The 14,886-nt window shown below is 44.6% G+C and overlaps 1 protein-coding gene across 1 annotated transcript in view; it reads left to right on the forward strand.

Annotated features, from left to right (window-relative positions):
- Positions 1-14,886, forward strand: part of LOC126471336 (Down syndrome cell adhesion molecule-like protein Dscam2) — a 208,809-nt gene that overhangs the window by 27,936 nt on the left and 165,987 nt on the right. The window contains exon 3 of the mRNA XM_050099457.1: positions 1,505-1,668. Within this exon, the coding sequence (XP_049955414.1) occupies positions 1,505-1,668 (164 nt within the window). The remainder of the gene's footprint in view (positions 1-1,504; positions 1,669-14,886) is intronic.

Here is a 14,886-nt window from a genome sequence, read left to right on the forward strand (position 1 = left end):
TAATAAATAACTAGTTAATAATATATCAGCAGTTAAAGCCTTCAGGATGTCGTCACATTGAAGACAAATACATTCGACGCCCAAGTACACTGTTGTGTAAAGGATGGAGGTGCACTTTTGTGAAGTCGATTGTATCTGGTTTGTGTCCTACTATCCCCGATCTTTTTTTTAAGTCACCTTCACATTTTCGAAAAGATTATGACTCTTCTTACTAATTTGATAGAAATATGTAATGTAATGTAATGTTCGATGTTATGTATATATAAGGGCTCCCTCCAACATCTCTCACGCTCTCGTAGGAGTGAGTCTGTTCGTTTTTGTGAACGTGCGAGGAAAAGTTGACTAAATTGCAAGATTGCTTTCTACGTCAGTGCTTGATTCAATAGCAGTTCAGTAATTTAACGCCAATATTGCAGCATATGAATGATTTTTTTGGCTTTAACTACAAGAGAGTTTCCACTCGTTGTAATAGGATATTCTACACTGTCTTATTCGAACTACCTTGCATTTCACAGGTTCTAAAAATTCGGAAGCAGCAGCCTGGAGTGAGGGACCTTAGGATTATCCTAAAAGTGAGAATAAGAAAAATTATTCCATTTTCTGTATAAGAATATTGTAAATTTGTATCGCACTATTTGTAATATAAGTTTTAAAAGATCATGTCATACCAAACTGGACATGGAACTTCCGTTATTGCCTCGTATCATGTTCACGGATATTGAACTTTTCATTTGTGCATACTACACACAGAACAATATAACTAGCATTTGCGCAATGGAGAAAATGTGCTTTTTAATAGCGCTGACGTAGAAATTTTACACGTGTCAATGTTCGTAAAGACGCTGTGTGAGTTGCGAGACAGGTACAACCGAAAACTGCCGCTGGGAAACGCAGCAGTCGCAAGATCATGGTGAGAAGCATGTTGCATGCGCGCATCACGACAGAAACCATGTCTGGTGTGTTTCTCGTTGGAAAAAGCGTCCCAAATGAGGATGGCTTAAGGAGGTACGTTTCGCGCACGAGAGAGGGCGCTTTAAAAAAAACTACTGTTCGACCGATTCTTTAGTCCTGCTAGTTGGTGTGGGACGCTTACCACACTCAATTAACGGAAAAGGCAGGAAATATTTAAAAGCGGGCTGCAATATTCCTCTCGATTTTCTTCAATCAGTGTGAGAGTGTAACAGAAATACTTAACAAAATGCAGTGTGCGGCGTCATAAGAAAAAGATTGTTCACCGTGGCTGGATTTACTCCATCAGTTCCGAGAGTGTACGTTCCTTTTAACCATGAAACATATTATTTGTTCCAACACACATCTCGCGAGGCGACAACGACGATAAAATTATGAAAATTCACGTTCATGCAGAAGGCTAAGGATACGATTTCCTCAGACAAGGACCTTGGGATGTTGAACCCCAATCATTCTTACTTTCGAGTGCGTTCTTTGACCTTCTGCAGAGGAATGGATAACTTTGAGATGAGACGGACGCCTGTATATGTTTCAGCGCCGTTGTCGGCGTACATGGTTCCACAGCAGCAGACTGTGGACGTGGGGCGGTCTGCACAGCTAAACTGCTCCACCGAGGGCTACCCCCAGCTGGCCGTCTCCTGGCTCAAGGATGGTCAGCCACTGCACACCTCCAGCAGGGTCAAGCTTGCCTCGGCGCAGGTAAGTGCTCACGTGTCACCGCACCGCGCCACTTCAAACTGTTAAAGGCTTGACAAATGCACCACTTGTTGTCAAGAGGTTACGGCACGCGTCATTGGTCCACAGCTACTAATGCTGCCTTCATATAATGGGGTGACTGCGTTTCGTTGTCAACTTCAAATTAATTTAGCAAAAAATTTCTGGATGAATCAAACTGGCGCCATACTCTGGGTGTGTTGGGCATCCAAATATATTTCGTCATAACTCCAATGCTGGGTATGACATAAAAAAAATAAAAAGAAACAATACTTTTGAGATGGAAGGTATATTGTGGTGGAAGGAGTTGGAGGCTTTATTGGTCTGGTTTCTGGAGCTGGAAGTAGTGCAGAACTGCTGTTGTCTATTGCTTTTCCCCATTCTGTATGCATCACAGCTGGCATATGTCAACACTGTTTTGCTCAGGCAGCAATTGTAGTTGCTCAAGGATCCCACATGCATGCAATGCTGGTAGTGCGAGCTGCTGCGCACTGATGGCTTGTTGCCATCCTCTAACCATCTGGCATGGGTGTTATAATATGTAGTGACTTCCTTCATATTGCACTTAACGACACCTCACCTCTTTGCAATTACACAAGTCTCGCTGGATTTTATCTCCTTGCTCCCCACTTTCTGGTATTTGGCCAATGACGATTTTTTCTGCTAACTGACTCGAATGTATCGCCTGTGTTCCCAGATGTACATAGCTACTGTCCTCTCGGTTTCGGAAATGTATAGGTCTCCACACTTACATTCGCTTTGTACCCGAGCCTGTGTGTGGATCATGTTTCTTGTCTCTCTCTCTCTCTCTCTCTCTCTCTCTCTCTCTCTCTCCCTCTCTCTCTCTATTCAGTTAGTCTATTCCGACTCTAGATGACCCCATTATGAACCAAACCACACCAGTAGTATGTAGTGGGCACTAGCGCAATTATGATATCAAATTGATATGTAAATTAATTAAACTGATCAATTAATTACCACCCAACATGGCCCACTCCTACCCCCAGATTACATCATGTTTTTTCTCAGCCGGTAAGTGGGTCCCAGGCCTCTCCCCAATCCCCCCCTCCCAATTACCCTACCCTCCCCCTCCCTCCCCCCTCCCCGTGGCCGTGCGGTTCTAGGCGCTACAGTGTGGAGCCGAGCGACCGCTACGGTCGCAGGTTCGAATCCTGCCTCGGGCATGGATGTGTGTGATGTCCTTAGGTTAGTTAGGTTTAATTAGTTCTAAGTTCTAGGCGACTGATGACCTCAGAAGTTAAGTCGCATAGTGCTCAGTGCCATTTGAACCCTCCCCCCCCCCACCCCCCCCCCCCCTCACACACCTAACCTACTAGCGGAAATTTCCTATTCTGGCGGAAATTTTTTATTTCGAATTTCGGGAAGAATTTCGATTCTTAGTGTGGATTTCTTTGTCCCAGGGCTGTCCTGACGTTCCACCCCCCCCCCCCCCCTCAACCCAGGAATTTAGTGGGGTGTGGTCAAAATGGGGGTATCCTTTCCAGCACTCAAACCCCGGTCCTCCTGGATGGAAATCCCAAGTGCACCCTCCTAAAAAATTATACCGCCAGAGGCACTTCGAACTGGGTGGAAATTAAAAGTAGGGGTGCACTTTCTTGGACTCAAACCCTGGGCCTTCTGGACTGAAAGCTCTCCCAAAACATGGAAACTGGCCAGATGCAGGAGAGGTAGGTTGGGTTATTGTACTTTATTTTCGTTGGCAAGCTGAAGATCGGTCCTAATTACGTAATTAATCATAAAGATCGGTCCTAATGACGCAAGTATATGCATAACGCCATAGAAAGACTACCTAAAATCGTAATACAGCTGAAAAATTGACCATTCCATACAATTGATGGTCCTGTTGCGAAAAAGTATCACAATACCACTTACAACTAGTAACAGACACATTCAAACTCTACCATTCACCTACAAGCTGGAGAGAAAACGGCTGGAGTGTAAGGATTATTTTTATTCTTTTTGGCAGGAAGTATGTTCAATTGATGAGATGCCGATGTTGGATAGAGAGGAGCTTAATAAGAGTATTACCTGTAAGCATACAGCTGCGGACAGTATCTATCCTTGTTTGACATCAGAGTTTGCTACAGACGCCTGCTCGACGGTCACCCTGTAGCCCAGGTAATTGAGGCCAATACACACTACCACAACTGATGTAAAATGCATCACTGTTCTAATTACACATTCACATTGTCATGAAGAAAAAACCAGCACTCATGATGAATGGGTCACAGTGCACCTCATGTACTGGGGAAAATCGTTGTCCCAAAAGGCTGCAGAAGCAGTAGTAGTTGAACGTGCATTCTCCTCGAAGTACACTCACAAACTGGCCAAATTCGAGGCCGTCTTACCTCCCCTCATCCCTCGCCTCCCTCCTCGTTATTTAGAAACCGTCTTCAGAGTAAAGTAAAAGCAAGAATTTAAACTCTGAAGAAAAAAAAGTCTATGTTAAGGAATTTCTTTCAGCTTGACGGACAAATTACATGACCTGAGAGCGTCTGTTGTGTTCAAATCAGTGTGTGTAAATAATCTGTCATGCACGTGTGTATTACAACCATTCCAGACACATAACATTACAAAGTACAATCTTTCATGCCATAGGCTCACATGTTGGAAAAAACACGATCATTTTACGTTGAACAACAACATTCTACAATTCAAGAAGATGTTGCTTTTTTGTACACTATGGAAAGTCCTGTTTTACCAATGTGAACCTACACTGAAAAGCCAAAGAAACTGTACACCTGCCTTATATTGTGTAGGGGCCCCACGAGCATGCAGAAGTGCTGCAACACAACGTGGCATGGACTTGACCAATGTCTGAAATAGTGCTGGAGGGATCTCACACCATGAATTCTGCAGGATTGTCCAGAAATCCGTAAGAGTACGAGGGGGTGAAGATCTCTTCTGAACAGCACGTTGCAAGGCATGCCAGATATGCTCAATAATGTTCACGTCTGGTGACTTTGGTGGCCATCAGATGTGTTTACACTCAAAAGAGTGTTTCTGGGGCCACTCTGTAGCTATTCTGGACGTGTGGGGTGTCGCATTGTCCTGCTGGAATTGCCCAAGTCCGTCGGAATGGACAGTATATATGAATGGATGCAGCTGATCAGACAGGATGTTTACGTACGTGTTACCTGTCAGAGTCGTATCTAGACGTATCAGGGGTCCTTTATCACTCCAACTGTACATGCCTCACACCATAACAGAGCCTCCACCAGCTTGAACAGTCCATGGATTCATGAGGTTATTTCCATCCACTCGATACAACTTGAAACGAGATTCGTCCAACCAGGCAACATGTTTCCAGTCATCAACAGTCCAGTATTGGTGTGGACAGGCTCGGGTGAGGTGTAAAGCTTTGTATCATACAGTCATCAAGGGTATACAAGTAGGCCTTCAGCTCCGAAAACCCATATTGATGATGTCTCATTTAATGATTTGCACACTTACACTTGTTGATGGCCCAGAACTGAAATCTGCAGCAAGTTGTGAAGGGTTGCACGTCTGTCACATTGAATGGTTCTCTTCAGTCGTCGTTGGTCCCATTCTTGTAGGATCTTTTTCTGGCCGCAGTGATGTCAGAGATATGGTGTTTTACCAGATTCCTGATTTCATGGTACACTCATTAAATGGTCGTATGGGAAAATCCCCACTTCATCACTACTTCAGAGATGCTGATTCCCATCGCTCGTGTGCCGACTATAACACCAAGTTCAGACTCACTTAAATCTTGATAACCTGCCGTTGTACCAGCAGTAAACGAACTAACAACTGCGCAGACACTTGTTGTCTTATATAGGCTTTCCCACCGCAGTTCCACATTCTGCCTGTTTACTTATCTTTGTATTTGAATTCATATGCCTATACCAGTTTCTTTGGCGCTTCAGTGTATATGACATCTGAGTTTATGAAACGAATCTTGAGAGCCTGTCTTGTAATAGAACTTCCATTAAGATTTGATCACATCTCTCTGTCTTCTGTTACATCGAAACCAGTTACCACCTATGTCCTTATGTTTGACGTTTTTGCTCCATAACTCCCCTTTAGCAACAAGTCTGTAAAGTTTCTAATCATACAGCAGATTCTTGGGTTCTAGTTTTGTAAGCAATTTGATTATCACAAGCTTTTTCACAAAATCTAGTCACACCTCAGGAAAAAAAAGACTCTCATTTCCAACTCCCACAACGAGCAATAATTCGAGTGGTGTCTAGTTTATAATTAGAGACTATGAAGTATGAAATAACGCAGGTAACACCTGTCTTTTAAACGCGCAATCGTGACATTAATAATAAAAACAGTCATGATTCCACAAGAATAGGTAAAGCCAGATTCTATTAGTTTTATGAACAAAATCGGTGTAGTTCTGAGAGAACTGTCTGCATCCATACTTTAGCCAGTTATACCACTCATTGTAATAGAACCTCCTATAAGATTTTACCGCATCCCTCTCTTCCAAATACAGAAAAAACACATCGTGTCTGCATGCTGACATCGAGCATATTACATGTATCACGATTAGTCAAGGAACATGCAACACCTCTGTATTTTATTTCTACGACCTGTGTGTTGTGGGAGCTGCATAGTTTACACCACGCAGCGTTCAGTTTTCTGTGAGAGCCAAATGATCGAAACGTTAATATCGGTCTAGCACCTGACACAGACCTTGAAGCCATGCTAGAAAAAAAATTGTACGGCGGTGTCAAAACTGTAGTCGTACACTGCTTGGCTGTGTTACAGCCAAAGAAAACAATGTATTAAATTGCTTATGAAGGAACAATACAGGAAATCTCTTTTTTTGATTGATAGTCTGTTGGATATGGTCTTCCTCCAGTATAGTCGATAAGAGTTCACACAGATCATTGCAAGTGACTTCAAGCGCTGGCCACGTGTTCCCGTGAAGTTATTCATTATGTATGCAATATGCTCAATGTCAACACGCAGATGTTATTTCTTTTTTTATATATAATATGGGAGAGATGCGGTAAAATCTTACAGGAAGTTCTATTACAAGGAGTGGTATAACTAGTTAAAGTTTGGATGCAGATAGTTCTCTCAAACCGATACCTATTCTGCTCGTAAAACTAATAGAAATCGATTGTATCTGTTCTCATGGAGTCATGCCTTTTTTTCATTATTATCATCACACTTATATTTTTAAAAAACAGGTGTTACCTGCTTTATTTCATACTTCATAACCTCTAGTTACAGACACCACTTGAATTATAGCTCGTTGTGGAACCTAGAAATGCCAGTGGTTTTTTTTTTTTTACGCATGGTGTGACTAGACTATGTGAAACAGGCTGTGATGACCAAATTGCTTACAAAAGTAGGACGTGAGAATCTGGTGAATGATCAGAAACTTCACAGGCGTTTCAGTGGATGGGACAAAAATGTCAAATATAAGCACACATACGGTAACTGATTTTAATTCTCGCTTTTTCTTTACTCCTATGATGGTTTCAAAATGACGAGGATATTCTGAAGTGATCAGTAGTTTTCGCAGCAAAATAGTAGAAGTTTTTTCCCCCAATTTTACACAGGCTGGACGCGTACAGGTCGAATTGTATCTTGCAGTCAAACTTAAAAACTATACCGATTTTTCTCATAAAACTAAAAGAAAATGGGCTGTGTCTGTTTTCGTGGAAAGAGAACATTTATTACTGTCGCGATTCTGTTCTCCTTTCTAATAGGTGCTCGATTGTAAGAGGTGCATTGACGTTAAATGCTGTTGTTCTCCATTGCAGAGTGGCAGTGTGGGAGACAGTCCAATGTGTGTGTGGCCTCCCGAAACAGTTGCAGTTGTGGAGCAGTGCTACTAAATTTCCCTTTCGTGTTGGTGATGGACTGTGACTCAATTTCGAGGTGTAAATAGAACAGTGATGCATTTTCCATCAAATAAAACTGGCTCTGAGCACTATGGGACTCAACATCTGAGTTCATCAGTCCCCTAGAACTTAGAACTACTTAAACCTAACTAAGCTAAGGACATCACACACATCCATCCCGAGGCAGGATTCGAACCTGCGACCGTAGAGGTCGCGCGGTTCCAGACTGAAGCGCCTAGAACCGCTCGGCCACACCGGCCGGCCGCATTTTCCATCAGTTGTGGTAGTGTGTATTGGTCTCCATTGTCTGGGTTGACGTCAAACAGAGATGGATACTGTCCTTTGCTGTATGCTTACATGTAATGCACTTATTAAACTCCACTCTGTCTAACACCAGCATCTTGTCAGTTGAACATACTTACTGCCAAAAAGAATAAAAAAGAATAAATTTAGTACCTTTCATCCCAGCCTTTCCTTGCCAGCTTGTAGGTGACGGATTGAGTTTGAGTGTGTCTGTCATTAATTTTGAGTGGTATTGCGAAATTTTTTCCCAGCAGGATAACACCAGTTGTATGGCACCCTCAATTTTTTAGCTGTATTGCGATTTTAGGCGTTCCTTATGTGGTGCCTTGAATATAGTTGCGCTACTAGGACAGATCTTTGTGATTAATAAGGTAATTAGGACCAATTTCCAGCTTCCCAATGAAAATAAAGTACACTAACCTATCCTCCCTCTCCTGCATCTGGCCAGTTTCCAAGTGTTGGGACAGCACTTGGGTTTTCTGTCCAGAAGGACCAGCGTTCAAGCTCCAGAAAGGGCACCACCATTTTTAATTTTTCGCCAGTTCCAGGTATCTCTGGTGGTATAATTTTGTTATGGGGTGCACTGGGGCTTTCCATCCAGGAGGACCAGGGTTTGAGTGCTGGAAAGGCTACCTCCATTTTGACCACCCCTACCAAATTCCCAGATTCGGGGTGGGGTGGGACGTCAACACAGCCCTGGACCAAAGAAATTCCCACCAAAATTCGAAATTCCCACAAAATTCGAAATTCCAGCCAAAATTAAAAATTCCTGCTAAAATTCGAAATTCCTGCCAAAATTCGAAATTCCCACCAATAGGGTAGGTGGGAGGAGGGAGCGAAGGTTGGGGAGGGGCTGGGACATACGTGCCGGCTGAGAAAACACATGATGTCATCTTGGGCTGGGAGTAATTATTTGATCAATTTAATTAATTTGTGTATCAATTTGATATCAAAACTTCGCCAGCACCATCATTACCCTACTACTCTAGCCAGTTTCTTCTGTCCTGCACTTTGTCCCGCATACTTTCCAGGTTGGACCTAATTACTTGTTTGAAACCATCGATCCATGTCATCCTTTGTTGTCTTCGTCTCCTTGTGCATTCGATCTTCCCCAGTATTAAGGTATTCTTCAGTGGATCATGATTTCTCATTATGTGCCCACAGTAGTTCAGTTTTCTGAAAGTACCAGACCTTCCAAGCAGCAATCTGGTTTTATCTGCTCTAATACTGACCTAGTCATTTTCTCTGCGGTGCATGGACTGTAAGATATTTTGGTTCAACATCAGAATTGAATTATGTTTATTCTATGCCGTTCAGTATTTCCTATTTCTTATGGTTCAGGTCTCACATCTGTACTTTACAAATGGAAAGACCATAGCAGTTGCTGTAAGGATCTGTGTTGTTAATGTCTCTACTCCTTAAAACTGGCTGCTGTTTGTGCATGTCGCGCCTAAATGTGGGCATGGCTCTCCTTATCAGTTTGGCATTATAGCCATTGGCCAGCCTTTTTTTAAGCTGAAGTGTTATGTCGTGAGCCTCTCTTAAGTATACTGTCATGCCCATTTGAAAAGTCATAACGGAATCTAAGTGGACCCTCAACGAATCAGTGTACCTTGCGGTGCGTGGCGGAGGTTACTTTGTGTACCACTATCACTTCCCCTCTTTCCTGTTCCAGTCTTGGGTAGTTCGCGGGAAGCTCGGTTGCCGGTAAACCTCCGTGTGGGCTCGAATGTCTCTAATTTTATCTTCATAATCTTTTCGCGAGATATACAAAGGAGAACGCAATATAGTTGTTGATTCTTATTGGAACGTACGCCCTTGGAACTGTAACGTGAAAGCACACCGTGTTACAGAACACGTCTCTTACAACTTCTGCTACTAGAGATCACTGAACATCTGTGACTCTTTCGTGATTACGAAATGAACCAGTAACGAAATGCGCTGGTCTATTTTGGATCTTCTCTATTTTCTCTATCAGTCCTACCTGGTATGGATCCCACACTGACGAGAAATAGGCAAGTACTGGCCGAACGAGTGTTTTGTATGCTACTTTCTACGTTGTTGGATTAGATTTCCTGAGGATTCTTCCAATGAGTCTCAGTTAATTTTATGTGGTTGTTCCATTTCAAACAGCTGTACACGCATACTCCTAGATATTTTACGTAAGTAACAGCCACCAGTGATTGTTCCGCAATTGTGTTATAGTGTAAGGGAAAGTCTTTCTATCTGTGTATATGCAATACGTTACATTTGTTTATGTTGATAGTCAATTGCCACGCCCTGCACCTAGCATCGATCCTCTGCAGGTGTTCCTGCATTTGGCTACAATTTTGTAAATTCACGATTTCTCTGTATACGAGAGCATCATCGGCTGCAAGCCTCGTGGAACTTGCAACATTATTTTTTTTAATCTCATTTTGTTCGTTTATCTGCTCGGACATTGCAAGACACCCGTTTCAGTTCGTCGTTGACCCATTAACTCAGTTTTTTTATTACAGAGCGCAGCTAACCCCCTCACCGAACACGCTGAGTTACCGTGCCGGTATCAACTGAGCTACCCAAGCACGACTCACGCCCCGTCCTCACAGCTTTAATTCCGCCAGTACCTCGTCTCCTACCTTCCAAACTTCACAGAAGCTCTCCTGCGATACTTGCAGAACTAGCACTCCTGGAAGAAAGGATATTGCGGAGACATGGCTTAGCCACAGCCTGGGGGAGCCATGTCTCCGCAATATCCTTTCTTCCAGGAGTGCTAGTTCCACAAGTTTCGCAGGAGAGCTTCTGTGAAGTCTGGAAGGTAGGAGACGATGTACTGGCGGAATTAAAGCTGTGAGGATGGGGCGCGAGTCGTGCTTGGGTAGCTCAGTTGGTAGACCACTTGCCCGCGAAAGGCAATGTCCCGAGTTCGAGTCTCGATCCGGCACACAGTTTTACTCTGCCAGGAAGTTTCATATCAGCGCATACTCCGCTGTAGAGTGAAAATTTCATTCTATGTTGTACTCTGTTTGCTACAAACTCTTCAATCCAGTCACACAGTTGGGTTGACATTCCGTACGCTCATATTTTGTTACAAAGCGGATGTGCGGAACTGTATCGAATGTCTTTCAGAAGTCAAGGAACACGGCATTTACTCGGGCGCCTGTACCTACTGCTTTGTGGGTCTAGGGGACGAACAGAACGAACTGGGATTCACATGAACGTTGCTGTCGGAGCCCATCTTGGTTCCAAAAGAGGAGACTTTCGGCCTCCTGAAATTTCATAATACGCAAGCATGTTCCAAAGTTCTACAACTTACCGACGTCATAGATACAGGACTCTGGTTTTGTGCGTCTGTTCGGCGATCCTTCTGGAAAACGGGAATGACCTGTGATTTTTTTCTAATCTTCAGGAAGAATTAAATCCTCCAAAGGCCTGGGTAAATTGCTGCTGGGACAGAGGCAAGTTCTTTAGCATGCTCTGTATAGTATCGTATAGTATCATATCCAGTGGCCTTCCGTCCATTCCGTGGTCACTTACTTCGATACGAACCATTTTGTCGTTCGTGCAGCGATTTAAGAGAGGCAATACGGTGCGATCTTCTTCTGTGAAACAGTTTCGACCTTTGCTGTGTCGTCCTCCGTTTCACTGTCACAGAGTATCTGAACAGTTGACTTCGATCCGTATACTGATTTAACATAACACCAAAACTTCTTAGGATTTTCTGTCACGTAAGTAGATAGAGTTTGGCTTCTTGATAAAGGAGGGCCAGATTGAAGACGCGGGCTAAGTAGAGAGTAGCCATTCGCTAACAGATTGGAAATTTAAAGCTCTCAGAGCGCGAGCGGAAGGACGCCACGTGTTCCTGGACCCACACTGGTGCAGACGACCAGGAGAAAGTTTGAGGAGCACGTCTGGTTCGTGAAGAACAACGCGCATCTAATGCCTCGCATTCCATACCGTAGGAAGTCCTACACAAACGTTCGTGAGAATCTATATTCCAACGCTGAGCTTTTCACATGGCGTTTTTGTAGATGCACGTGTGGCTGAGTCGCTTTTTTCTGATTTACCCCTAGTTCAACTGTTTCTACAAATTTCAAAGTATCTAACGTTAAGAAGTAAATAGTTTGCTTTAAGTTCTTTTTCGCGTTGTAGAAAACTTAGTTGGGTACTCACAGAACATAAAAGGAGCCGTTTACTGAAGAAGATGTAAGACAGATAAGAACGTCTGAATAGTGTTAGCCACAAAAATACACTCCTGGAAATGGAAAAAAGAACACATTGACACCGGTGTGTCAGACCCACCATACTTGCTCCGGACACTGCGAGAGGGCTGTACAAGCAATGATCACACGCACGGCACAGCGGACACACCAGGAACCGCGGTGTTGGCCGTCGAATGGCGCTAGCTGCGCAGCATTTGTGCACCGCCGCCGTCAGTGTCAGCCAGTTTGCCGTGGCATACGGAGCTCCATCGCAGTCTTTAACACTGGTAGCATGCCGCGACAGCGTGGACGTGAACCGTATGTGCAGTTGACGGACTTTGAGCGAGGGCGTATAGTGGGCATGCGGGAGGCCAGGTGGACGTACCGCCGAATTGCTCAACACGTGGGGCGTGAGGTCTCCACAGTACATCGATGTTGTCGCCAGTGGTCGGCGGAAGGTGCACGTGCCCGTCGACCTGGGACCGGACCGCAGCGACGCACGGATGCACGCCAAGACCGTAGGATCCTACGCAGTGCCGTAGGGGGCCGCACCGCCACTTCCCAGCAAATTAGGGACACTGTTGCTCCTGGGGTATCGGCGAGGACCATTCGCAACCGTCTCCATGAAGCTGGGCTACGGTCCCGCACACCGTTAGGCCGTCTTCCGCTCACGCCCCAACATCGTGCAGCCCGCCTCCAGTGGTGTCGCGACAGGCGTGAATGGAGGGACGAATGGAGACGTGTCGTCTTCAGCGATGAGAGTCGCTTCTGCCTTGGTGCCAATGATGGTCGTATGCGTGTTTGGCGCCGTGCAGGTGAGCGCCACAATCAGGACTGCATACGACCGAGGCACACAGGGCCAACACCCGGCATCATGGTGTGGGGAGCGATCTCGTACACTGGCCGTACACCACTGGTGATCGTCGAGGGGACACTGAATAGTGCACGGTACATCCAAACCGTCATCGAACCCATCGTTCTACCATTCCTAGACCGGCAAGGGAACTTGCTGTTCCAACAGGACATTGCACGTCCGCATGTATCCCGTGCCACCCAACGTGCTCTAGAAGGTGTAAGTCAACTACCCTGGCCAGCAAGATCTCCGGATCTGTCCCCCATTGAGCATGTTTGGGACTGGATGAAGCGTCGTCTCACGCGGTCTGCACGTCCAGCACGAACACTGGTCCAACTGAGGCGCCAGGTGGAAATGGCATGGCAAGCCGTTCCACAGGACTACATCCAGCATCTCTACGATCGTCTCCATGGGAGAATAGCAGCCTGCATTGCTGCGAAAGGTGGATATACACTGTACTAGTGCCGACATTGTGCATGCTCTGTTGCATGTGTCTATGTGCCTGTGGTTCTGTCAGTGTGATCATGTGATGTATCTGACCCCAGGAATGTGTCAATAAAGTTTCCCTTTCCTGGGACAATGAATTCACGGTGTTCTTATTTCAATTTCCAGGAGTGTATTACGGGAAGCTCCTGACGTGATCCGTTAGGGTAGGAGGAAGACAATCTCGCTATCTGTAGCAACACTGAAACGTTATTTCTGACACAAATGAAGCACATTTGCTTATAAACAGTAGCAGATGAATTCCAGTGCAGTACGTTTCTCGCCCTCGGAACACTGCACAACGAGACTACAGGTTTCAGGTGTGCACTGGTATGCAGACGAACTTCCAACTTCCTCTGTGGGGGATCCTGACGCCGGTGAGTCGTGGACATGTGGTTATGACCCTAAAAGAAAGCAGCAGTTGTCGCAGTGAAGGACAGCGCCCTGTAAATGCCTGAGCGTCTTGTGTGTAAATAGTAACAGTATCAGTGCCAACAAAATAGTGCTTAAGCTATTTGACTACATTTCTAGAGTTGTCCATGGTGGTCCTGTTCTACCTGCCCAGATTGGCATGGAAAAGTTGTACTGAGGCTCTGTCAGGAAAGTGAGGGAGAACTGGAGCGCAAACTGCTCGAGAGCCGGAAAAACAGCTCGCTTCATCACGACAACGCGCCAGCGTACGCCTTGCCCACTGTTAAGGAATTTCCTGTTAAGGAATAGAACAGCCGCTGGCCTATTTACACCTAGTCCCTCGCAATATCTCTCTCTTCCTTGCAATGAAATCTCAGTTCACAAGGCTAGTCGAATAGATTCTAACACACTGCACCGAGAGTACTTCAAAGTACTTTCAAGAATTTAAAAATCGGTGAAATCAAATAATGTTCGGTAATATTGCTTTGAAAACAGATATTACCACCTTTTAGCTCTGTCCATAATTAAACGATACAAATACATTTATTTTGTGTGTAGCTTCGATGACCTTTCCTGCGTTTACATTAATTACTTTATTTCAGTTTATATAACATTTGCCCTGCATGCTCAGTTTCTGCTGAAGCACTTTTAGTGAACCGTTGCCGAAGATAACAAATTTAATTTCTTTTCGTGAGCGAAAATCGATATAGTATTATCTTCCCTTGTGACATGGATCCGTACAGCTGTACACGGTAAAACAAGGGAAAGCCTAGAATTAGCTTTGATCTAGCAGTGGATTTCGAATCGCTAATTATGGTGGAGATGTCATGTGATTCTCTGGCATAGTTTCTTACAGATACGCAAACCGCAGAGGAAAATTGCGGCGTAATTGTTTAGTGAGATATCTTTTGCTCGCTGCGCCAATGCTATCGATTCATTCCAACCAGAGAGACCGGCGTCTGGCACGCGAAGCTATTTATCTTGGTAAGTAGTCGGTGTATAACCTGTGTTTATTTACCCTATAATTTTTGGCGTTCATCACCTTACACAGGAAGTGATATATGAGCACAGGTTTCAAATTTCAGCTCGTTATTTCTTCTTGGAAATGAGGACAAACAGTCTT

Source organism: Schistocerca serialis, chromosome 3, assembly GCF_023864345.2.
Source record: "Schistocerca serialis cubense isolate TAMUIC-IGC-003099 chromosome 3, iqSchSeri2.2, whole genome shotgun sequence".
In the NCBI taxonomy this organism is placed as follows: Eukaryota; Metazoa; Arthropoda; class Insecta; order Orthoptera; family Acrididae; genus Schistocerca; species Schistocerca serialis.